The 24,175-nt window shown below is 40.7% G+C and overlaps 1 protein-coding gene across 1 annotated transcript; it reads right to left on the reverse strand.

Annotated features, from left to right (window-relative positions):
• Window positions 1–877: 877 nt before the first annotated feature.
• Window positions 878–22,012, reverse strand: MDH1 (malate dehydrogenase 1). The gene is made up of 9 exons (XM_020803379.3): window positions 21,793–22,012; window positions 12,447–12,545; window positions 11,890–11,986; window positions 10,279–10,454; window positions 4,330–4,452; window positions 4,021–4,197; window positions 2,979–3,092; window positions 2,549–2,638; window positions 878–1,574 (listed from the first exon to the last, which is right to left on the reverse strand). The coding sequence occupies exons 1-9, from the start codon at window positions 21,793–21,795 to the stop codon at window positions 1,449–1,451; spliced, it is 1,005 nt and encodes a 334-aa protein (XP_020659038.2). The 5' UTR covers window positions 21,796–22,012; the 3' UTR covers window positions 878–1,448.
• Between the last annotated feature and the right edge of the window lie 2,163 nt (window positions 22,013–24,175).

Here is a 24,175-nt window from a genome sequence, read left to right on the forward strand (position 1 = left end):
AAGGCTCATACAAATATAAACCAAACTGTACTACCCACTGGTGGTGATGTTACAGCATGGTATTAGAGGACACAGCTGTGGGTCAGGTGGCCTGTCCTATATCCTGAAACCCTACTTGCTGCCCTGAGGTGAAGGAGAGGTCTCTGTTCCCTAATTGTTGTGGATCAGAAGAACAAGGCTCTTGCCTTTCAACATAGCCAGCAAAATTTCTAAGCCAAGCCCTGTCACAGATAACACTCCTCGCCACATAAAGAATGTTGAATAACTTTGCTGGAGGGAGGATCAGATCAAAGCAATAGTCATAAATAGAGAATGAGCAAGAGATTGAGATATTGCTAGGGAAAGGAACAGTGAGATGCCATTCCCCAGCTTTGTAGTTTTGCCGTGCAGAGTCATAATTTCTTTTGTCAGTTTCTTTCCCTCTGGGAGCAGGCCTGAGGTACCACCACTCCTCAGAGTGAAATACCTTGCAAAATTCTGCTGCAGGGGCCAGTCATACCAGAAAGCCCAGGGGAGGCAAGTTTGAAAGCAAGGAAGAGCCTTGTTACATAGTTGGGAACACTGACTAATTGAGCTTCCCACTTACGAGGAATAGGGTGATTCTCACCTGTACCTTCTTTTGATGAAATCAGAGAATGATTGGCCATCATTTAGCTTGGTAGTGACCTAAACTGTATTAGTTCTGGAACATTTTGTTGTGGAATAAAACCTATTTATCTGTCCAGTTAACTTAAGTTTGGGAAGCTATATAGACTTCCCTCTTTGGAGGCATTTTGGATCCAGTGTCACTTCACTTTAAAACTCAAGTATGAATTTTATGATAAAGACTGTGTTTTACATTCTTTGATGAGAGTTGAACAGAACATCACCACAGAAAAACAGTGCTTACGCAATCTTTAATGTAATTTCTAGTAGGATTTCTTGAGTAAGTCAGTGATGGTCAATATACAGTACATTCATCATGTTCAACAATTGTGTTTCCTACTTAATTTTAGGAGTGCCAAGAAACACAGGTTTTGTCTTTTCATGGAAACTACTAGTGGATCTAACATAACTTGATTAAAGCAGGGCTAAAGAAGCCCTTTCCATAAAATCACCTTTTAGTACTGTAGAGCTGATTTTATTTGTAACTCAAGCTGAAAGGTTGCTCCTTTTCAGTCACAGAGGCAAAGTAGGCAGAGGTACTATGCAATACAGGAAGCAAAGAATACATCAGAAAAATTTGGTCAGCTCTGAAAACTACATTTGAAACTGGTTGTGCAATTGTCTTGTTACTAAGAGCACTCAATAACAGGCACAAGTGATCCAACAAAGCAGGTAATCAACAAACTGCCACAAGGAAAAAGAAAACATTTGATAACAGTGAAAGCATTGTGATGGTGACTTTAAAGTCGACTTTTAGAATCCTCAGTGATGAAGCCATCACCTGAATCTTTACAAGCACCTAGTCATGCAGTGGAAAGAAACTCAACAGCAGTCTCCTTCTCATCAGTTAACTCCTTTGCAGTCACATCCATCTTCTCACGGGAGAAGTCATTAATAGGAAGGCCTTCAACTATCTTCCATGTTTTATCCTGTGAAGAATATATTGGTAAGACTGAAGCTCAATAGTACATCAAATAACAGCTTACTAATAAGTGTGTGTGTATTGTTTAGTTTAAATGCTATATGTGAGAAGACTAAACTAAGAGATTACATATGGAGTACACCACCACAATGGAGTTTATTAAATTAGACTATCAGTCCATAATGTATTGTGGGGGGGGGGCAGACTTTCTAAATTCTTCACCCTTTAAATTAAATTTTCAAGAACCTATTGGGACAAAACTGAGAATACTGGACTGTTATAAAACCAAACCAAGAAAACTATCAGATGGTGAAAAAGCATCCTGTCTTATCATGCTAGAAAAAGTCACTTTGCTGGGAGCAATCTTCCGTCCATTCAGGAGCCACTCCAGTCTAATCCCAAAGTGACTCTTCCATCCATGAAATAATTACTCCAGCCTCCCCCCCTCCACTGCAATAGTAGCTCTGGCACTGGACCACAAAGGTCCAGCTTGGCCGTAAAGCAGAGTTGGCTGGTCTGCAATCTTTTGTGCATTGTGCGATTACCAGAAAATAGTTTGCATGAGATAGTGCCACAAGTGGTCCAAAATACAAGCTGTGTCCATATATAATTGCACCCCAAGTGCTGCATGCAAGTCTATGATTTGAATGGACATTTTATGCCTGCAGTTATTAAGAGTATACCAGTATACTATATGTCTGCTATAAAGAATTTGATCTGCTGTTCTCTTTTATATTATTTAATGTAAAGTCACCTTACTTTATAACAGATTAACAATGTGGCCTAGCCCTTAGAAGAACACTTAATACAGCTCTATAGGTATTGATGCTTTGCTGTAAAACTAAACCCTCATAAGATTACTTGGACCCTGCAGAAATGTGAAAGAAGACAGTATAAATTGTCTACAATAGAAATGTTAAAACTATATATTATTAAGTTCATATAACATCACATTCATCTAACAAGGCTGTTTCAAAATACCTTTATTACAACAGGAAATGAATAGATAATATCTTCAGGGACACCATAGGAATTTCCATCAGAAATAACACCCATAGAAACAAATTCACCCTTTAAAAGGAAACACAAATTATTATTGTAGTAATCTCCATCCAACAACTTAATTGTTCATATGAATTCTTTTGTGTGAAACATTTTTAGAAGGAAGATTTAGCATTTGCTATGTTTCACTGTATTCTAATATCTCAATGTGTTCTAGAATCTCATTACTGATTTTGTCTTTATACTTAGAAGCACTTACCACATTTGTATCCCACTCTTCCACCAAGGCATTCACAAAAGCAGGCACAGGATTGTCACTGGTGATCAGCTGGTTGCACAATGTTTACTAAGTGAACACTAAACAGCCTTTATCAAGGTTAATACCTTCATAAGTCATAGCAAGACATACCTCTGGAGTGCCAAACCAGATGTCTCTCACATGATCACAGATAGCTTTGGCTGCTGACATTGCACTTGACAGCTTCCTGGCCTTGATGACAGCTGCCCCCCGCTGTTGAACAGTCTGTAGTATTGACAGATGGAAATTACTAGATTATTTGTATTTACAGCTATAATTACTAAGTATTTTTTTAGAAAAGCACAGGAGCTAGTTCTTACCACCTAGTTCTCTTTGAACTACAGTACTTCATGTACTTTACTAAACTCAGGTTGAATATGGTCTGGCTGTGGTCAGACATGGTGGGTGTGAACCAGGGCATAGTGCTACTAAGTCACAGAGCAAGCATATTAACACCATGACACAATGCCACTTACTCATAAGCCTTTGTCTGGAGCCACTGGGCAAGGACACCTTGCAGCTGGTTCAGACACTGTAAATGTTCATGGGAGAGGTACAAATAGGATTCCAGCTATGTCATAAAGCTACTAGGTTTATTATGCAACTTATTTTGAATTCTTTACAAAAACACTAAGTCTCTGAAGCTGAAATGCCAATGTTTCACTAAAGAATTTTCATCCGAAACTGTATGAATAACTAATTTATCTGAAAGACAAGTATATGTCATTCAGTTTTACCCCGTGGTAGCCCCCTCTGCTTAGGTAACATGCAAAATGTGCATGATGTAGGAGTGTACCATGTTCATGCTATTCTTAAAATCATCAATCATGTATTGTAAGTCATTTTGTACTTTTCCTGGTAGAGTATACTCAGAAGTGATTCACCATGCCCTTCTTCTGGGGATGCCCTGGGACTATGTAGCTTGTCCATGACTACACCATCTGGCTCTTCTTCCAGGAGCCACAAGGGGGAATTGAACTCCCAACCTCTGGCTCTGCAGGCAGATACTTAAAAGCAATGAGCTATCCAACCAGGTATTATTCACAATAAGTCAGCATTAAAAGCTCTCACATGGAGACATTTCCTACCTCTGTTAGACAGCTGCAATATAAGGCAAGAATAGAAGGGACCGCCATCCCCACATATAACTTACTGTAATGAAGTCACCCTTCAGCCAGTTATCATTTTTCACAGCTTCATAAACTCCAACATCTTTCCCTTGCACTTTGACCTTGGCATGGTTAACATCTGGATATTGAGTAGAGGAGTGATTCCCCCAGATAATACAATTCTTTACATCTTTAGCAGTCACACCAACTTTCATTGCAATCTACGTTTTTTTAAGGGAGAAAGAAGAAAAAGTCCCTATCAGCTTGTTAATTTCAACTAATTTTTTAAAGAAATAATTTCAACAAAATAGTTTACATTAGAGTGCTGTGTAGATCTAGAAGTCCATTCCTACCTGTGACTTTGCTCTGTTGTGGTCTAGACGAGTTAAACAACTGAAATTCTCTTTGGGGATGGACGGAGCAGATTTTGAAGCAATCAGGCAATTGGTATTTGCTGGATTGCCCACCACAATAACCTGATGGAAAGAAAGGAACACATATTTATAGTAAAGCTGTTGAATCAACAACCTCCTCATGTTCTTTGATCATACATGTTAAATGAAACTAGATGAATGGGAAATTGCTTAAACTAGAATTGAGCAAACATTTTGAGGCACTGAAGCAGTTGCCACCGTTAATACACAAGGAGAAAGTATTATAGCTAAGCAAAGATGGAGAAAGACTACAATTTTTGATGTGTACAAACCATTCCTCTGTAACTTTTCAAACTTTTTTAAATGTTTGGGAAAGTAAATTTAAAAATAAGCTGCTGGCCAAAATCAACTTGCTATAACTATATACCGCACAAGGAAGATGGCATCATCAGTCAGCAACAGAAATCTTTAATTTAATTTAATACTTCTTATCTCTGCACTTCAGATTGATTCCAAAGCTCCCAAGAGATCCCAGGGGTGGGGCTTTCATATCAGAAAAATCAATGCTGCTGGCTTGCCAGTGGTAGGACTGGTGGCAGCGATTTTCCAATATGAAAGGCTTTGCCTTGCTCTCATCCTGGGGCCCTTAAAGACTTGCACAGGGCAAAAGGGATCCCTAGGGAGCCTTGGAATCTGGAGACAGTGGGATATGAAGTTTTTTCAGTAAGGATGGGGTATTTTCATTCTTCTACCTTGATACTAAGTACAAGAGCTCCCCAAGGTTGTGTGTTAAGCCCTTTTCTTTATTTCCTGTACACAAATGATTGTACCCCATTGTATAACACCAACACAATTATTAAATTTGCGGATGATACAACAGTGGTGGGACTTATAAATAAGAACAATGAGTCTGTTTATAGGAAAGAAGTACAAGGGCTGACACTATGGTGTAAAGAAAATAATCTTATACTTCACAAAAAGAGAAAGATAATGGACTTTAGGAGGAGGAGAGATGTATATTTGCCACTGTACATAAATGGTGAAGAGGTGGAGAGGGTTAGTAGTTTTAAATTTTTGGGTATCTATATTTCAGAGGACCTCTCATGGTCTATAAATGCTAATATGCTGGTGAAGAAGGCACAGAAGAGGCTGTACTTCCTGAGAGGACTCAGGAAGATAAATCTATCTCAGCATTTACTTCTGTCCTACTATCGTAGTACCACAGAGAGTGTCCTAACATACAGCATCTTTTCATGGTTTGGGAGCTGCTCTGAAATGGACAAAAAAGCTTTACAGAGAATGACTAAAACTGTCAAAAATATTATGGGACTTCAGCTCCCAACCTTGGACAATATTTTTGCATCTCACTGCTTGCAGAGGTCATTTAATAGTCTTAGAGATTCTTCTCCAACCTGCTTATAACTTCTTTGAACTGATGCCTTCTGGCAGATGATACAGAGCAACATGCTTGGACGACATGCATTTTAAGTAGTTTTTATCCTAGAGCTATAATTGAACAAGGAACGTAAGAATCACCAGCAGTGAGTTGCTGTACTGTATTACTATTACTTGGTCTGTTGTGTTGTATGTTGTGTGGATACTGTGTGCTCTAAGGTGGGGATCTGGGTTTTAGGTTTGTTATGAGGGTGTGTGTGTTTTGGTCTGGTCTCTGAGTATTCTTTGAGAATTTTGTTGTATTTGCATACAGTGTATATATGTTCAATGACAATTAATAATAATAATAATAATAATAATAATAATAATAATAATAATAATAATAATAATAATAAATTAAATTAAAGATTTCCATCACTAGCTGATGATCATAAGATCCATGGCATTCAACAGACTTCCATCTGAGCCAAAACAAGACGTGTTTCCTAAACTTGTTAGCATGCAAAGATACTTTAACAAAACATAGTACCAAGTCTGTATATCAGACAGAATATCTATTTCCGTAAATGTATCTCATATTCCTTTTTAAAAGGTGAAGTAGATAGAAATGTTATTTTAAAAGAAGTATTAACTTTGTTCCACAATTTTAATCCTTCAGTAGTCCTTACAGAAGCGCAACGTAAAAAAAAACAAAAACCCCTAAGATTATGGCCACTGGTCCCATTGCCTCCTGACAATTCAAAGGGGAAGATATGGAGGCAGTGACAGATTTTACTTTCTTGGGCTCCATGATCACTGCAGATGGCAACAGCAGCCCCGAAATTAAAAGACGCCTGCTTCTTGGGAGGAAAGTGACAAACTTAGACAGCATCTTAAAAAGCAGAGACCTCACCTTGCCGACAAAGGTCCACATAGTTAAAGCTATGGTTTTTCCTGTAGTGACGTATGGAAGTGAGAGCTGGACCATAAAGAAAGCTGACAGCCGGAGAATTGATGTTTTTGAATTGTGGTGCTGGAGGAGACTCTTGAGAGTCCCCTGGACTGCAAGGAGATCAAACCTATCCATTCTGAAAGAAATCAACCCTGAGTGCTCACTGGAAGGACAGATCCTGAAACTGAGGCTCCAGTACTTTGGCCATCTCATGAGAACAGAGGTCTCCCTGGAAAAGACCTTGATGTTGGGAAGGTGTGAAAGCAAGAGGAGAAGAGGATGACAGAGAACGAGATGGATGGACAGTGTCATCAAAGCAACCAACATGAATTTGACCTAACTCTGGGAGGCAGTGGAAAACAGGAGGGCCTGGTGTGCTCTGGTCCATGAGGTCACAAAGAGTCAGACACGACTTAATGACTAAATAACAAAAAGTCCTTACAAAAGCCTTGCATGATAGGATGATATTCATTTCTGTTATAGACTACACTTTTAAAACAGGCTTTTAACAGCTAATTGGGCAGTAAAGTTTTAATTTTGGGTCCTTGCTTATTATATATGCTTAATTGTTTTTAGCGTGTTTTTAACAGTTTTAATTAATTATGTTAGTACCAACATAATGTTTAATCGTTTTAATGTAATCATTTATTATGTTTTTGTCTTTTAAAAATATGAGAGCAGGCTTGAGTCCCATAATTGGACCAACATTCCTGCCTTCGGGGGAGTCATCATCTGCCGTCCCTCAGGCACTGGGTGAGAGACAGTGTGGCTGTGCTGCTGCGGGTTGCCAGCCTTCCTGGGGTAGTTTGGTTTGGACTCCCTCAGTTTTGTGGGACTGGGCCCTCGCTGCTTCTAGCTGCCCCACCCCCTCCTCAACATCAGCCACCTGGCTTGGGGGGGGGAGAAGGGGCTTTAGAAGGGTTTTTTATTGTGATTATCAATTGCCATCAGGTTACGTACTTAGAGACCCACAGTGGATCTGAGGGAACAGGAAGGGGGGTGTTGGAGGCCATTGAGGTGGTGCTGGGCAGGGGAAGGAATGGCAGTGGGTGTAGAATATGCCCACATAGGGGAAAAGAGATTAGATATCTTACATCTATCCCCTCTTCTAGTCCTACCCCCAACCAGATGGTATCAGGTGACCATATCAGCAAACCCTCAGGCCACACGGTGCTGTTGATGAACGCCAGGTCAGTACAAAATAAGACTGCCCTCATCCATGATGTAATTCTGGATGAGGGTGCTGACCTGGCAAGCATTACTGAGACCTGGGTGGGAGAGGAGGGTGGTGTTCCCCTCTCCCACCTGTGTCCACCTGGGTACTCGGTCCAGCACCAATGTCACTCGGAGGGTCAGGGAGGAGGAGTTGCTAGAATCTATAGGAGTTCTATCTCCTTGACCAGGCTTCCTATCCCTTTGAGAGGAGGTCTTGAGGGCCTGTATTGTGTGTTGGGCTTGCGAGACAGATTAGGGATTCTGTTGGTGTACCGTCCACCCTGCTGTGTACCAACAGTCTCCCTGCCTGAGCTGACGGAGCTAGTCTCGGACCTGGTGTTGAGGACTCCCAGACTATTGGGGCTGGGGGACCTCAACATCCGTGCCAAGACTGCCTTGACTGGGGTGGCTCAGGACTTCATGGCCACCATGACAACCATGGGGCTGTTTCAATGTGTCATTAGCCTGACACCTGAGAAGGGCCATACCTTGGACCTGGTTTTCTCAACAGGACTGGAAGATGGTGGCTTGGATGTCGAGGGGCTGGTTGTGACCCCATTGTCATGGTCAGACCACTTCCTGGTCAAGTTTAGTCTATTAGCTTCTTCTCCCCTCTGGAAGGGTGGGGGATCTATTAAGATGATCTGCCCTCGGAGACTAATGGATCCAGATGGATTCCTGAATGCTCTGGGAGATTATCCGTCTGATATGGTCGGCGCTCCTGTCGAAGCTCAGGTCACCCTATGGAATAGGGAGATGACCCAGGCGGTTGACACGATTGCGCCTAAGCGCCCTCTCCCTGGTCGCCGAGCCCAGACAGCTCCTTGGTATACTTCTGAACTGCAGGCGATGAAGCGAGAGGGGAGATGGCTGGAGCGCAGGTGGAGGAAATCCCGCTGGGAGTCCGATCGAACACGACTTAAGAGAGCCCATTATCGGGCCAATTTCATGGCAATGCGGCTGGCGAAACAGCAATATTTCTCCAGCTGTATTGCTTCTTCAGAATGTTGTCCAGCAGAGCTGTTTTCGGTGGTCCGGGATCTTCTTCAACCGGGAAATCTGGTGGAGGTCCCGGACTGCTCATCAGCTCACTGTGATGAGTTTGCCATTCATTTTGAGGGGGAAATTGCTCAGATTTGCAGTGGGTTGGACATATCCATTACTGCAGAATCAGAGGATGTATCCAGTGCACTGTGCTTAGGTCAAGTATTAATGGATGAGTTTCAATTTTTGAGATTTGAGGATGTGGACAGGGTGCTTGGATCTGTCCATTCTACCACCACTCCGCTCGACCCTTGCCCATCTTGGCTAATTGGAAGATCTGACAAGGGGGGTTGCACCTGGGTCCAGGAGGCCGTGAGACAGGGAGTGGTCCCTACCACCTTGAAAGAGGTGGTAATTTGGCCACTCCTAAAAAAGCCTAACCTGGATCAAAGGCTGGTGGTTAACTACCGACCAGTGGCGAATCTCCCTTATTTAGGTAAAGTGTTGCTTTATGGTGGTTCTGCTCCTTCCTGGCTGACTGTGTCCAGAGGGTGGTGCTGGAGGATGGCTGCTCTGTCCCATGTTGTTTACGTCATGGAGTTCCTCAGGGCTCGATACTGTCCCCCACACTGTTTAACATCTACATTTCATCTCTTGTGCCAGTCATTTACCATTCCATTCTCCCCTCCCGACAACTACCCTATAAAGAAACATAAGATTGCTTTTTCTCTGGAGACAGAGAAGGCACACACAAAGTGTATCAGAGAAGATGGGATAAAATTTAGTCTACACACTAGGTGAGCCAACTGCAGTAAAACCAACAGTATTATCCACTGACTGGAGGAAAATATTGTCTTGGCTCAAGTGATAACTTTATTAGACCACTAAAATATCACTAACAGGTAGTTGTAAACTACCTGTTAGTGATATTTTAGTGGTCTAATAAAGTTATCGCCCTTCTTTGCCTTCAGAGTCTACACAGGTGTGTCACCTTGTCAATGCCTTAAGAGTCACATTTCTATCCTATGGAATCCCGGGATCTGTAGTTTTAAGAGGTAGTTATAATTCTCTACAAGAGAGCTACAGTTTGGGACACTGGAACTCTCTAATAGTTAATTCCAAATACTTCACCAAACCATAAAACCCACAGCTCCAGAAGCTGAACCACTGCAATTAAATTAATAAACTAATAAAAATAAGTGGCATCAAACCACTTTAACTGTGTAGAGTACACTCTTAAGCCTAAATCCAACTGTTAGTCTCAACTAGAGTAGACCCATTGAATCAATCAGAAATGGGTAAGTCAACACTTGAATAAATGTCATTGATCCAATAGGTCTATGTTAGTTTAGACTTACACTGGATTTATGTCTCAGCCTTTACACTGCAACAGGTCTATTCACCTTAACAGTCTTCTTTGCAAATTTGTCCAGCGCTGTGCCTTGAGACTTAAAAATTTTCACATTGGCCTTGAGCAGATCTTTCCGCTCCATACCTTCTTTCCTTGGCATGGAGCCTACCAGTATGGCTACATCAAGATCTTTGAATGCGACATCTTCTTTGTCAGTTGCAATTACCTCTATATGCAAAGAGAAAGAGATCACCCATTATATTTTAAATAATAATTTATGGCAAAATTTGGAACGGAAGAATTACGTTTGGCTGAAATATGCAAATTAATAGGTCTGCTATTATTTATATTCAAGTGCAAATCTATCATTCCATAGGCAAATGCTTCATATATACTACACTATATACCACACATAAATTTGAAATTGCAGAAGTGATTTTTGCAATTTTCAGATTGTCTGCATGGAACTTGGTCATGTCCCTTTGATATATGGCCACAAAGATCAGTTCTGCAATTTCTGATTTATGCTACATAGCCTGAACAGGATTCTGGACATAGTATTATAACTACACTGAAAAAAGGTTGCTTCCTTGCTTTTATTTAAAATGGACTTTATTTAAACTTTTTGTATACTGTAACAAATCACAAATCACTTTCCTATCCAATTTTTCCCAAGGATACAGATATAGTTTAAAATATTTAGATATTATCTTTTATCTTATGGTACAAAGATAATTTACAATCTATAATTAAAACCTTCAAATGACAGTAAAATCTGCAAAAAAAAAAAAGGGGGGGGGAAGATACATGAAACAGATAGCTATACCACTAAACATCAGAAATCATTTTAATGAATCAGCGGCTGGCATAGCCAAGTAAGTATTCACCACTGAAATTAACTATGCTACATTGCAGTAAATACCGTTAGGTCTGCATGAAATAAGTTTTGACTCAATAAGCTTTCCTTTTCATTGGTACTAATACAGTGCTGCCTCGCTTAGCGACGTTAATCCGTTCCAGGAAAAACGTCGCTAAGGGATTTCGTCGCTAAGTGGTTTAAAAAAGCCCATAGAAACGCATTAAAACATGTTTAATGCGTTCCTATGGGCTTAAAAACTGACCTTATGCGAAGATCCTCAATTGCGGCAACCATTTTGGGTGCCTCTAAAGTGAGGCAAAACAGCGGGCAGCCATTTTGTTTACCTGGCGGCCATTTTGGAACTGCCGATCAGCTGGCTGAAAACGGGGGCTTTGCAATGATCGCTTCCGCGCGATCATTGCAAAGCGATTTTTCCCCATAGGAAACATCACAAAGCAATCGCTTTTGCAATCGCAAAAACAGCGTTGCAAAGCAATTTTGTCGCTCAACGGAGCGATTGGTAAGTGAGGCACTACTGTACCTTATACAGCAAAACTTGTGTGAAAACATCCACTTTTTTTCACTGCTGTGGATTAAACCTTTTAAAAATAACTTCTGCTATTTGACTTTTAAACTTCATACTTCATTCCTTAGGGAGATGTTTCATTTAATAAAAGCCTACTGGAATAGGCTATTACATGCCCTACAGAAGTACCAAATTCATCTGGCTGGACTGGCTAGTAAGCAATAAATAAATTGGAAATACATTAAAATCAGCCTACTATATATCTGCTTCTTTTTTACCCGTTAATAGGGGGAGGGCACAATCTTGCAATTCCATAAGGACACCATCCAGTACTGTCATCATGGGAGTGATATCCAGAAGCACAAGAACAAGAGGCTGCAAAACAATTAAGAACTGTATAAATTACTTAGGATAATATTTAGGTGGCAATATCAAGCAGGCCGCACTCAAGAACAGACCGAACAGATTCCTTTTGTCGTGTAGTTAGAACCATACCAATTACTACATCCATGAAGTACAATATACTTACAGTACTCAAGAGAAAATTAGACAGCCATCTGTCAGATACAATTTGATATGGATCCCTGCATTGAAACTCTATGATTCTGCCTTAGTTTTGTACTGGACATACATGCAGCAAAAAAAAAAGCACAGTAATGAGCACTTTAGTGCTACATAACAAAACCTTCTCCCTGCCAAAAAGGTTAATACTTTAAAGATGTGCAGTATGGTCAGTGTCTTATTCTTGCTGCTGAGGTCTGATACCAAGTGCAAAATGACCTTTAGGCCTATCACTAAAACTCTGGGGCATGTCCCAATTTCTTTTCTCCATTACCTGATCTGCACCGAAGACATCACCCTTAGCAATGCTGTACAGCAGAGAATATGCAATCTGTCCAGCAGCACCTGTTACTAGGACTCGGATGGGTTTAGACTGCAAGAAAAACAATTTTTGCAGATGTCAGTGAACAGCATCAGATAACAATTCTTCACTTATGAAACACACATAGTACAATTTCTGCAAAAGAAACACTGATAAAGGTTAGCATTTGGCATATACTTTTCTAGGACAGTTTTTACAATCCACCCCCTATTGTAGTCAACAGGATACATCCTGCTGGTTTCCAACAGGGAGCTGAACAGATTATCAGAAGTAATTACAGTCATTCTGTCCTGGTATAGCCAAGATTTGTTTTTCAAAAATTACAGATGGAATGAAAACCTTTAAAGTGGAAAGCTCCTACTTATCACCAGCAAGAGACTTCTCAAGAACTACAGTTGTAGAAGCAGACTAATTAACTGAAAGACTTTTTAAAATTCAACGTTATCATACAATAGAGCCCCAGGCAGTTGAATTAAGGATGGATGGGTTGTGTGACATGTTAATTTCAGGTAAACTGGTCTTCTGCTTGTCCTGACACTGATACCAGAGAGAATGAAAGTGCCTTAGAACCTCTCAACAGTTACTGATGTTACTAATGATAGTAATGTTCTGGACTATCTAGCTGGACTGGATATTAGGGGCATTGTGCTGCAGTGGCTCTGATCTTTCCTATCCGGTCATGCCCCAAAATTGATGCTAGGGGATCACTGTTCAACATCATAGCTGTTGGCACATGGTATCCCAGAGAGTTCTATTTAGCCCCCCCCCATCTTATATAACACTATATAGAACCACTTGGAAAGGTCAATTGAAGCTTTGGGATGAGTTGTCACCAATATGCAGATGGGTTCCAGCAATACTGCTTCCTGTTATTGAACACCAAGAAAGCAGTCTATAATCTTCAATGCTCCCTAAGCATAACAATGGGATGAACAAGCTTTTGAAATTAATTCCTGACAAGGTACAGGTTCTGCTGGTTCACAGAAAATCTGATTAGAGGATTGAGAGAATATATTGAATCCCAAAGTTGCACAGCTGACTAAACTATAACTTTTCCTGAGTAGCTGTGACACAGCAAGTCATCCATGCTTTAGTTACACGGTGCCTTGGTTACTGCAAAAAGTTCTATGTTTCTGTGTCCTTGAAGAGTGTCCAGGAATTTCACCTGGTTCTATATACAGCAGCTAGGCTGCTAACTGGTATGTGATACTGAAATCACATTACCCCAGTACTGAAAAACCTGAACTGGCTGGTAATTTACAATTCAATATGTTGATTTTAACCTTTAAAGCTCAAAATGGCTTGGGGCCTGGTAATCTAAGGAATTTCTAGTCTCATTATGAACTTGGCCAGATGTTTAGATCTTCAGGATAAGTCTTCTTCAGAATATCGACACCTTGTGGAGGCCTAACCAACAGACCATGAAATACAGTATTCAACATTTACGCGTTTTATTGTTCACCTTATCTTTAATTTTGTTACTATCCTGCTTTGACTACTATCCCTCAGTGGAAAAGCAGGAGAGAAATATAATGCATAAATAAAATTGATTCCAGACAAATGAGAGGAAATTACAGAAGGAGATACCTAGTGAAATGCCTAACTAAAGTGACAGTAAGACAGGCAAATTACACACTGCCCCAGAGAACATTCATGTATATATTTTTAAAAAGCTAACACAGTTAACTCTGTAACACAGATGAGTCAAGGCTGTTATCTGGAAAAATGCTATTCATGCTGATTTTAAGGCAGCATACAGGCATTTGATCAAAATGCAAACAATTTAGGTTTTCACTGCTCCTTTTCTATTTCAAAGGAGACATTTAATCTTAGTAACAGAGTTAGACTGAAAAGTTTAATCAAGAAAATTAAGAACGCTTATAGGCTACTTTCATTTACTAAGATCATAGTTCAGTTGACAACTTTGCAGGTTATATAATGTTGTATGACAAATGTTTGAAGCTAGTCCAACCTATAACTATCTTTATGATTCCCTTCTTTTATTAATTACTGGTCAAAATCTTGTTAATTAAATTATACCTGCATAAGATTGATGATGACACTGGCAGGGGAGATTGGTGGTAATTAAAGAGTTCCTGCTTTGATGGGGAGTGGGGTGGGAATTGCATACACTCAGTCTTATTATGGGTAAGTGTCAGGACTGGAGAGGGAACTTTAATTACCACCAATCTCTTCAAACCTCCATGAAGCTATCAGTAGTAGCAGATTATTGGTAATTAAAGATTTCCTGCTTCTGATCAAGGGCCTGCACAGCTCACAATGAAACTGATAGTGAAGCTAGTTTCTGGTGAGTCAGGCAATCTGCTAGATCAGAGGTCTCCAAACTATGGCCTGCCTTGCCTTTTTATCCGGCCCAGCGTGTGCGTGTGTGTGGCCGTGCGTGCAGATGTGTACACATACTGCACATGTGTCTTCCTTCGGCCCTCAAAAATGTGGAGCATATATGATGTGGCCCTCCCGCTGAAAAGTTTGGAGACCCCTGTTCTAGACTGAAGCAGAAACTCTCCAATTACTGTTAACCTCCCCCTGCTAGTGAAACCATTGCCTTTATGCTAACATTATTTACTCAACAGCAGGGATTCCCAAACTGTGCACCGTGGCTCCATGGGGCACCCAAAATCTGAACCAGGGGTGTTGGGAAAAAGGGAGAGAACATAGAGCTCCTGTCAAATGAGAACTGGAAGTAGAGGCTGTGTGCCTGCCTCTCCTTGCCCCATCTCTATGACCCCCAGTGGAGGTGCTTGCCAGGTGGCCTTGTGAGTGTTGAGATCTTGCCACTGGTGTCAGTAAAAGCTCTGATGGCCCCTCCAAGCAAGGGGAGTCACGGCCTGTGGTCAGTAAATCAAGGGAGATGAGAATCCAAAATGTTTGGGAACCACTGCTCAACAGGATGTCAATGACAAAAAGTTAAAGGAAATGGAGTAGTCCCAATAGTGCTTGCATAAATCAAAGAACTATAAATTACTCCATATGACTGGGAAGAACAATTGCAGAGAATCTAGAAAGGTTTATTATTGCCAATATTCCATTTATATATCCAAAAAGCTATTTTCAAACCAACATTAGAGAAACAGTGGATAAACATCTTCCATATTATAGAAGTACAATTATATTACATAATGATGGAAAAATGGGGAAACAGAAGCCACTCAGATACAGTGGTACCTTGACTTACGAACTTAATCCGTATTGGAATGGCATTCGTACGTCGAAAAGTTCGTAAATTGAGGCAAACTTTCCCACAGGAATGCATTGAAAACCATTTAATCTGTACCTGCTGTTTTTTGTTCGTATGTTGAGGCCCTGTTCGCAGGTAGAGGCATTAGTTCCCATAGGAACTAATGCAAAGCCGGTTAATCTGTACTCTACCACTGGGGGAGATTTTTTCTTCTTCTTTTGACCTAAGATGAACTTAGGTCAAAAAAAGGGCAGGAAAGGTTTTTTCGGGGGGTTTTCGTTTGTAAGTTGAGGCTCCATTCGTAAGTCGAAGCAACTTTTTCTGAATGGAGTCATTCATAACTCGAATCGTTCACAAGTGGAGACGTTTGTAAGTCAAGGTACCACTGTACATCACTGAATTACTGTATTATTTTATCATATATTTGAGAAGTGTTAAATTATACAAAGAGTAAGCTTGTACATTTGAAGAGTAAGCATATGATGATACAGAATAAACTGTGGATATTACTTTTGAACTGAATATATGTTGCATTTTAATAATATTTAATGGAGAAAAGATAAATATTCATGAAGTGAATAAATTTCATATCAAAGGCAGATATTTAGAGTGATACCATCTAAAGTTCCAATTATGAAATAAAGCTTATTGTTATACAGTATTTGCAGCAAGTAATAGTCATAAACTGAACTTCAGAACTTCTTTCATCAATGCTACTGTGTATTAACATGAACAAACTGGAAGGCTTTCCCTGCTTGTGGTGCTCTTTTCCCTGTGTTGAAAACACCATTATCCTATGTCAAAAGAAATGGAGAAAAGCCTCCCAGTCCAGACTTGCTGACTCTGTAATCAGGTTGTGCAGTATTTGGGATACCCTCTTATCCCTCTTCTAACAAGACATAAGGAAAGGAAAGGTCTGGAAGTTAGAAACTAATTTGCAAAAAGTACTGTATATACTCGAGTATAAGCCTAGTTTTTCAGCACAATTTTTTGCTGAAAAAACACCCCCCTCAGCTTATACTCTAGTTAGTGTCAAAATTACTTGTTCTCCCCTGCAGTGTGGGTGTTCTCTGGATTCATCTACGGGCGCCTGCAGCCTCTGTGGGTGGTCTGATGACCCAGGTTAAGTACACTGCATTTCCACTTCCAGGACACTCCCATCCTCCTCCTCCTGCATATTCTATGTACCCACCTTCGTCCTCCATCCTCTGTCTCCCTCTATCTTGTTACTCAGCAGTAGAGCAGTAGATAAGTGCAGCATCCGGTATGAGTCCACCCTCCGCAGGCAGTGAAGTGTGTCTCGCAGCTCAGAAGGGCAGTATCTTCAAAAACATTTAACCTACTGATGCCTCAATTAATGTAATTTTACTGGTATCTATTTTTGTTCCTGAAATTTACCAGTAGCTGCTGCATATTCCACCCTTGGCTTATACTCGAGTCAATAGGTTTTCCCAGTTTTTTGTGATAAAACTGGGTGCATCAGCTTATATTCGGGTCAGCTTATACTCAAGTATATACGGTATATTAATTTAGACAACAAATCTGTAAGATAACTTCTTAAAATTTTGCAGATTTTGTTCTTTAGTGTGTCAAACTTGGTATTTGTAGCTATGGACACAGCATGAATTAGGGTAAATGGACATTGTTTTTTCCATGACTGGCTGAAAGCAAGCTACCTATGAGGAGTTTCCCACCTTCAGCTCCACATCTCAGAAAAAAACTGGTAGCTTTAACATTTTGAAAGGCATAACTTTAGTAACTTTTTCATAGCCTGAGGGAAAAAAAATAGTTAATAGAAAGCGAAGCATACTTGAAGTCTATATAAGCACCCAGTCTTCTTACTTCACAACTATCTTATGAAGACTGGCAGTAGAAAGCGATAATTATTTAGGCACTGTCCCATTTCTTTTGAAGCAGACCACATCCTAATGCTGAAGTCTTTCAAACAAATCTATCACGAACTATAAATTTTCTATCCATGCACGTATATATAAATAGAATGTTTACTTTACATCAGTGGTTCTTAACGTGGGCGATAATGCCCCCCAGTGGGCGATTTCATTTTTCAGGGGGGCGGTAGAACGAAAAGGGGCGGCATGGGGGCGCTGGAGCAGAAGGGGGCGGTAGGGGGGGCGCTGGAGCAAGCCAAACCTGTGAAGATGGCTGCAGCCTTTTTACAGTGTGCATGAATATATATTTTCCTCCAATTTTAATTTAGTTTCAGACTTTTTGTCTTGAAATTTTTAGTTCCTGCATTTGTTTTTATGCCCTTTTTATATTTCTTTTTGCATCTTAAAATTCATTTGCAACTAAATCATTAAATGTTACTTTTGGGGGGGCATTTCATTTTCTTGGAATTTAATTTTGTTTTCAGGGGTCATTGGATTTAACTGTCTTAAATAAATAAATAAATAAATAAATAAACAAACAAACAAACAAACAAACAAACAAACAAATAAAGATATCGTCACCGCGGGGAGGGGGCGATGATAACTTCCTCAATGGCTCAAGGGGGCGTTTCTTTCAAAAAGGTTAAGAACCACTGCTTTACATCATCATCATCATCATCATCATCATCATCATCATCATCATCATTATCATTATTATTATTATTATTATTATTATTATTATTATTATTATTATTATTATTATTATTATTATTATTATTATTATTATTATTATTATGGTCAAAACCCAGCAAGAAATAGAATGTTTACAAGGAAACCCTAAGCACCTCAGCTAAGATAAGAAGATACATGAATAATTGTGAGCCAATATGGAAAAATGGCTAGACATGTGAACTGAGCCCAAAGTTTAAATCTATACTTGACCATGAAACTCACAGAGTCACCTTGCAATAGGCAGATCCTATCATCTTGAACTAACTAACAAGACTTTTGTGAGAACAAACTGGAGAAAAGAAAGTTATGTGTACTACTGCTTGAAGATTTCATTATGGAATAGAGATGATAAACTCTAATTCTGTACAGGTGGATCTTGACTTGAGAACTTAATCCATATTGGAAGGCGGTTCTCAAGTCAAAAAGTCTGTAGGTCAAGTCTCCATTGACCTACAGTGCATTGAAAACCGATTAATCCCGTAACAGGCCGTTTTTGTTCCATTTTGGTTTTTTTCTGGTCTGTAAGTCAATTCTCAGGCTGCAAGTCAAACCTAAATTTTGCGGCCAGAGAAGTAACTCAAAAAGTTTGTAAGTCAAGCCGTCTGTAAGTCAAGGGTCCACTGTATTATCAGACAACATAAGTTTTGTAAAGTGTCCAACGTGTGAAGACTAGGCCTCAGTTTTATAGGATTTAAAAGAGTTTTGTACAGAGTATTTATCTTAACCATTCAAGCTCCTCAAGAATTCAATATTCAGTGTACAAGATATCAGGAAATTCTACAGACTCACACTGGGTTTTTGTCTCCACAGATATATACTTATTAACAGCAATATATGGATATGAGAAATACCGGCTGCTCAGTTATGACTGAAGCAATTCTAATTTGCCAGCTTCCCTTCCTCCTCCATTATATAATACTGCACATTCTTGGAAGCTCTATTAAAATCCCCTGGACTAATTACAACAATTGTTTTAGTGATCCTTATACCTTTTGGAGTCCTATAGATAAACACAAGCTTGATTTAAAAATATCTAGAAAGTCTTAGGTAAAGTACAAACTGAAGAGTGGACTGTGGTGTGTTATTACTGTCTAATTAAGCAAGCAGTTTTCATTTGAACAAAAAAACTGTTTAAAATTAAAATCTGATTTCTGAGCCCAAATTAAAATGAAAATTCTTGCACAAAGGTCTAGAAGGCACTATGAACACATTGTGGCAGACCCAGTGGCTTGAGATTAAAGTACAGTAATCTAATATACATAAGATTAGCTTTATGGATCCATTTTAACTGGAACAGAATAAGAGTCCTGACAATGCTTGGACTCCACTTTGAGCTGCTGTATTAGTACTGTATAGAATATCAGGCTGCTAAGACTATACAAGCTAGGGATACAAGCAGCTGATCACAAAAAATATAAACTGCATAATAATGGCATCTGTTCTATCATGTTACAACCTCCAGAAACATCTGGATGTAGATCTGGAACAGGTAAAATTTCAGCACAATTGTGACACTATTATGGAAAATAATTGTTTGTGAAAAACAAAACAAAAAAGGGCATAATGAACAAACTGCAACTGAAAACAGTGTTCCATGTTATTCTTTACTGCAGCTCTTTCTCCATAATCTCCCACAAATCATTTAATCCTGATGATGTCAAAACATAGGATTTATTTCCAAGTAAAACCAACTAGTTTAGCAAATTTAACCATTTGTAGTATTTTAGAGTATTCAAATCACCAATAATTTTTTCTGAGGAGGAAAAACCGAACATGCAGGCAGTGTTTTATATTGGGTACTTGCTCCTCCCTGAGTGAGGAAAAAACATCTGTATGGTCATATAATATTAAGCCAAAAACAAACAACTCCCATGATTTACACATTTGCAAATACTTGATCAATATGTAGTGGCAAGTGTGCCATGCCTTTCATTTTAAAATGTTGTGTTCCAGCTTCTTGAAACTATACTCATGACACAAATTTGGAAATGAAATCTGCAGCTGCTTGAAGAGCACCTTGAAAAATCCTATGAGGAACATTCTAGTGATACCGCTGGATCACACACTGCAACAGCTGCAGAAGCTAAGACAATAAGTGGAGTGTTGTGATCGGGCAAGCCTGCAACTCCTTTTGCAGTTGTCCCCTGAAGAATCATACCAAAATATCCTGGTTATTAAAGATCTTCTGTTCCATCCACCTTGAGTCAATGTGACCCATGTGCCTGCGCACGCGTACACACACACACACACACATTCACTGGGGATCTATCAGTACCCTTGAAGTCACAGAAAAGAGGACGTTCTAGTTTTCAAATATCTTGCCCTGAAGCTCAGCAAAGAAGAGTGAGCTATGTCACCCCCTCCTCCCACCTGAGCTGTAAAGGCACAGAAGCTCAAGATGGCACTTGTACCACAACCTAGATAACTTTACCTTGAACCTGTCAATGGCCTGCAGGAATAAGCACTCACTGCAATACAAGGGAACCAGAAACACCTTTCTTTTTTGCTTATTCTGACTTCCGTACATGAAAGACTTCATCTCTGTTCCTCCAAAGACTCTTGATCTCTAACGGTGGTGAGGTTCGGAACCTAACACCATCCACTGGCCTTTTTCAGCCAAGAAACGTTTGCCCACACCCAAGCCCTCCTGAAGAGCCTTTCCCCCTTAGCGCATCTCCTACCTTCCCTTTCTTCAAGGGCTGCCATGGCCTGTCACTGTCACTTTCGCCTGACAAAGCCAATACAGTACCGGTATTATTTGTGTGTGTGTGTGTGTGTGTGTGAGAGAGAGAGAGAGAGAGAGAGATACTGCAATGCCTGAACTAGACCTGTCTGGGGCCTGGCTCTGCAATCAGATCCACGCCAGTTCTGTGTGGATTCTGGGTGTCCGTTTCATCTTCTGAAAAGAAGCGCTGAAAAACGATGCCACCAAAGGGAAAGAGCCCGGGCCCCTCGGGACCCCCCCCCTCGCTCCCCATTCAAGCGCTTGAGTCCCCCACCTCTCTTTTTAGCAGCTGGAGAATACACACACACACACACACACACACACACACACACACACACACACACACACACACACACACACACACACACACACACACACACACACACACACACACACACACACACACGGAGGGACATCCACACCCCCTCACCCCACAGAAAAAAGGGAAACGACAAGCAGGAACAGCGCTGCTTGCTTACGGCCCTTTCCCTCCTTCCCTGGGGGTCGGTCTTCTTCTTTGCCCGGGGGGGAGGTCGGAGAAGGAGGGGATAGATGTGCAACTAACTCCTCTCTCCCGCCAGGTAGAAAAACGAGCGCCTCAGTTTTTTTTTTCCTGCCCTTCCCCTTTGACTGAGGCTTGGTCCGAGGTCTCGCCAAAACGCTTTATTCCTCCCCCCCCATTCCCGAAAGGAAGAAGGGGACCCACAACGCCCGAGGGTGTAACACGACCGCTCCGAGTTCAGCTTCACTAACCATGGCGATAACAGGAGACAAAAACCGGCTCGGCTCCTCGAGGTCACCTCTAACTAAGCCCAGCCACAGCGACCGCGGAGAGAAGGAGAACGCGCCCCCGAAGGCTATCAAAAGGGGGCGGAGACAAAACCACCGCCCCCTCGCGGCCGCCCTCTCCTTCTGCCATCTGGGAGTCGGAGTCCATCGCTGTGACAGCAGTGCAAGAGAGGAAGCGAAAGCTAGGAGGGAAGAAACTACCGCTCCCAGAATGCTTTGGAGGCAACTGCGCATGCGGATTGCTGCGTGTCCGTCCCTAGGGAAGGGGAAAGACCCCCCCCCCGACTCTACCGAAGATAAAGATTTGCTGCTAAATTTGACGTAGAAATCACGCGGTTCTTCAAGGGTGGTAGTTAATACGCTTGCGTAGAAAAGGATTAGGGCACTTTTTTTAAAAATTAACGATTTTATTAGAAAGTAACTACTTTTCGTACAGTTTTGCGCTAATCCGTTAATGGTGGGGTTATCAATCTCAGGGCTTCTTTCACTTGCTGTAATAGAGCTGAGATTAAGTTGAGGGTGCAACTACACAGCAGGAAGAGTGCAGATAGATCCGTTGTGAATTCACACCTTGGAATTCAGTTTTCCCTGGGTAAATTCACTTTAGTCGACCAGACAGTCAGCAGAGCTAGAGGGAAAGGAAGAAATTGCCAACCAGCCCTTGTTCCCAGCTGGTTAAGGCAGCTTCTGCTGTAGCCATCCAGCTTTGTGGGAAGCACAACTATAGCAGAAGCTGCTTTAAATTGCAAACAAGAGCTGATTACTGATGGAGGACACAGAATGATTAATATATGCAAAGATCCATTTATTACTCAATTACTGTAATTATTGTATGCAGGATGCATCTCTGAGATTCCCTGACCAGTCAACACAGCATTCTGTAAGCTATTACTGTACTGATAGGACGGGGCAGCTAGCATAAGGACCATATTTCTTAGGGTGGTAGGTGGGCAGTATGGGCTTGCTCTATGTCAAAATTGAAGTGCAACCTCAAGTAATTAACAGCTCAATAGTCAAGTTCCTCTGTTAAGGAAACATTGTTACTTTGCTTATTATCTGTATCCTGCCCTGGTCATGACTCTCATCTAAATAGAGAAGGTATGTTTTTGCTCTCTTTGTGCTTGAAGACATGGATTTTGATCTACAAAAGTTCACGCTGAAATAAGCTAGTTTGCCTTTCTTTCTCTGCTTTCCCCCTTTAATATTCCCAGTGGATTATATTCTGATGTTTTGAATCATGGCCACAGAAGCAATATGGCACATTTATAAACTACATCCTTTTTATTTGTCTATTTTTGTATTTATAATTATTGGCTTATTTCAGATATGTTTATACCACCTGACTTAGTGACATGCACACCTTTGAGTGATAGTATAGGTTGCCCCAAACTACCACCACCCGAAACCAAATAAAAAGCCCCATAATAAACAACAGTCATAAACAAAATTAGAAATTAAACCCCAAACAAATAATCCAAAACTAGATGATGGTGGTGTAAGGTGAATCAGGATCCTGCAGCTACCTCAAGGGAAGAATATTTTAAATGCTTCTTTGAAGAGTTTCATCTTCAACATCTTCTTAAAGATAGTGGGGGAGGAAGTCTGATGAATCTCAAACAGGATCTATTCCACAAAGATGGGGTCACAACCACGAAGCCTTAACTCCTGGTGGAGACCTTCTTCGCCTCTCCTGGCTACTGTAAAAGTGAGGCCTGGAAAGAATGAACAGAAGTTCTTGAGGGGAGATGTTTCTGCAGGTAACAAAGAGCCAAGCTGCTAAGGGCTTTGTATGTTAGTACCAAAACCTTGAATCTGGCTTGGAAAGGAACAGGAAGCCAACACAGGCAAGCCAGGACTGGCAAAACATGATCAAACTTATTCATTCTAGAAATCAAGTTGGCCTCTGCATTCTGCACCTGCAGCAGTTTCTGAATCAGTTTTAAGGGGAGCCCCATCTAGAGAGTGTTACAGTAGTTGTTCTTTGAGATCACTGGCACATGAACCAGCATTGTCAAGGCCGCCTTTCTCCTGATGAGGGGACTCAAAATGTTAAAACAAGTAATGCTAAAACCACAATAAGTTACAGATTCAAAAGCAATTCAACTATGAGTGATTTGGATTAAAGTTACTATACTTCTTTATGTCCAGATAATGCAATTTCCTGGCATCATTTATTTATTTGACTTGTATGCTGTCTGCACTCTGCAAGAGTCTCTGGAAGGCTTATCTGAACACCACTCGTGTGCCTAATTATTAACGGACAATTTTAAAGCCCCTGATTTCCCTTCTTAGTTTTTTTACCTTTGAACTGGTTCTAGAACGGACTCAGATATTCAAAGAACACCTT

The sequence above is a fragment of the Pogona vitticeps genome, chromosome 1 (genome assembly GCF_051106095.1).
Source record: "Pogona vitticeps strain Pit_001003342236 chromosome 1, PviZW2.1, whole genome shotgun sequence".
Classification (NCBI taxonomy): Eukaryota; Metazoa; Chordata; class Lepidosauria; order Squamata; family Agamidae; genus Pogona; species Pogona vitticeps.

What these genes read in the sequence shown, in the direction of transcription:
- MDH1 (XM_020803379.3), bottom strand. An exon ending in TGCCCTCCCCCTATTAACGG is followed by an intron (nt 10,455 to 11,889) that starts GTAAAAAAGAAG and finishes CTTTGCATATAG; the next exon opens with AGGTAATTGCAACTGACAAA. An exon ending in TGAAGGGTGACTTCATTACA is followed by an intron (nt 3,093 to 4,020) that starts GTAAGTTATATG and finishes TCAATACTACAG; the next exon opens with ACTGTTCAACAGCGGGGGGC.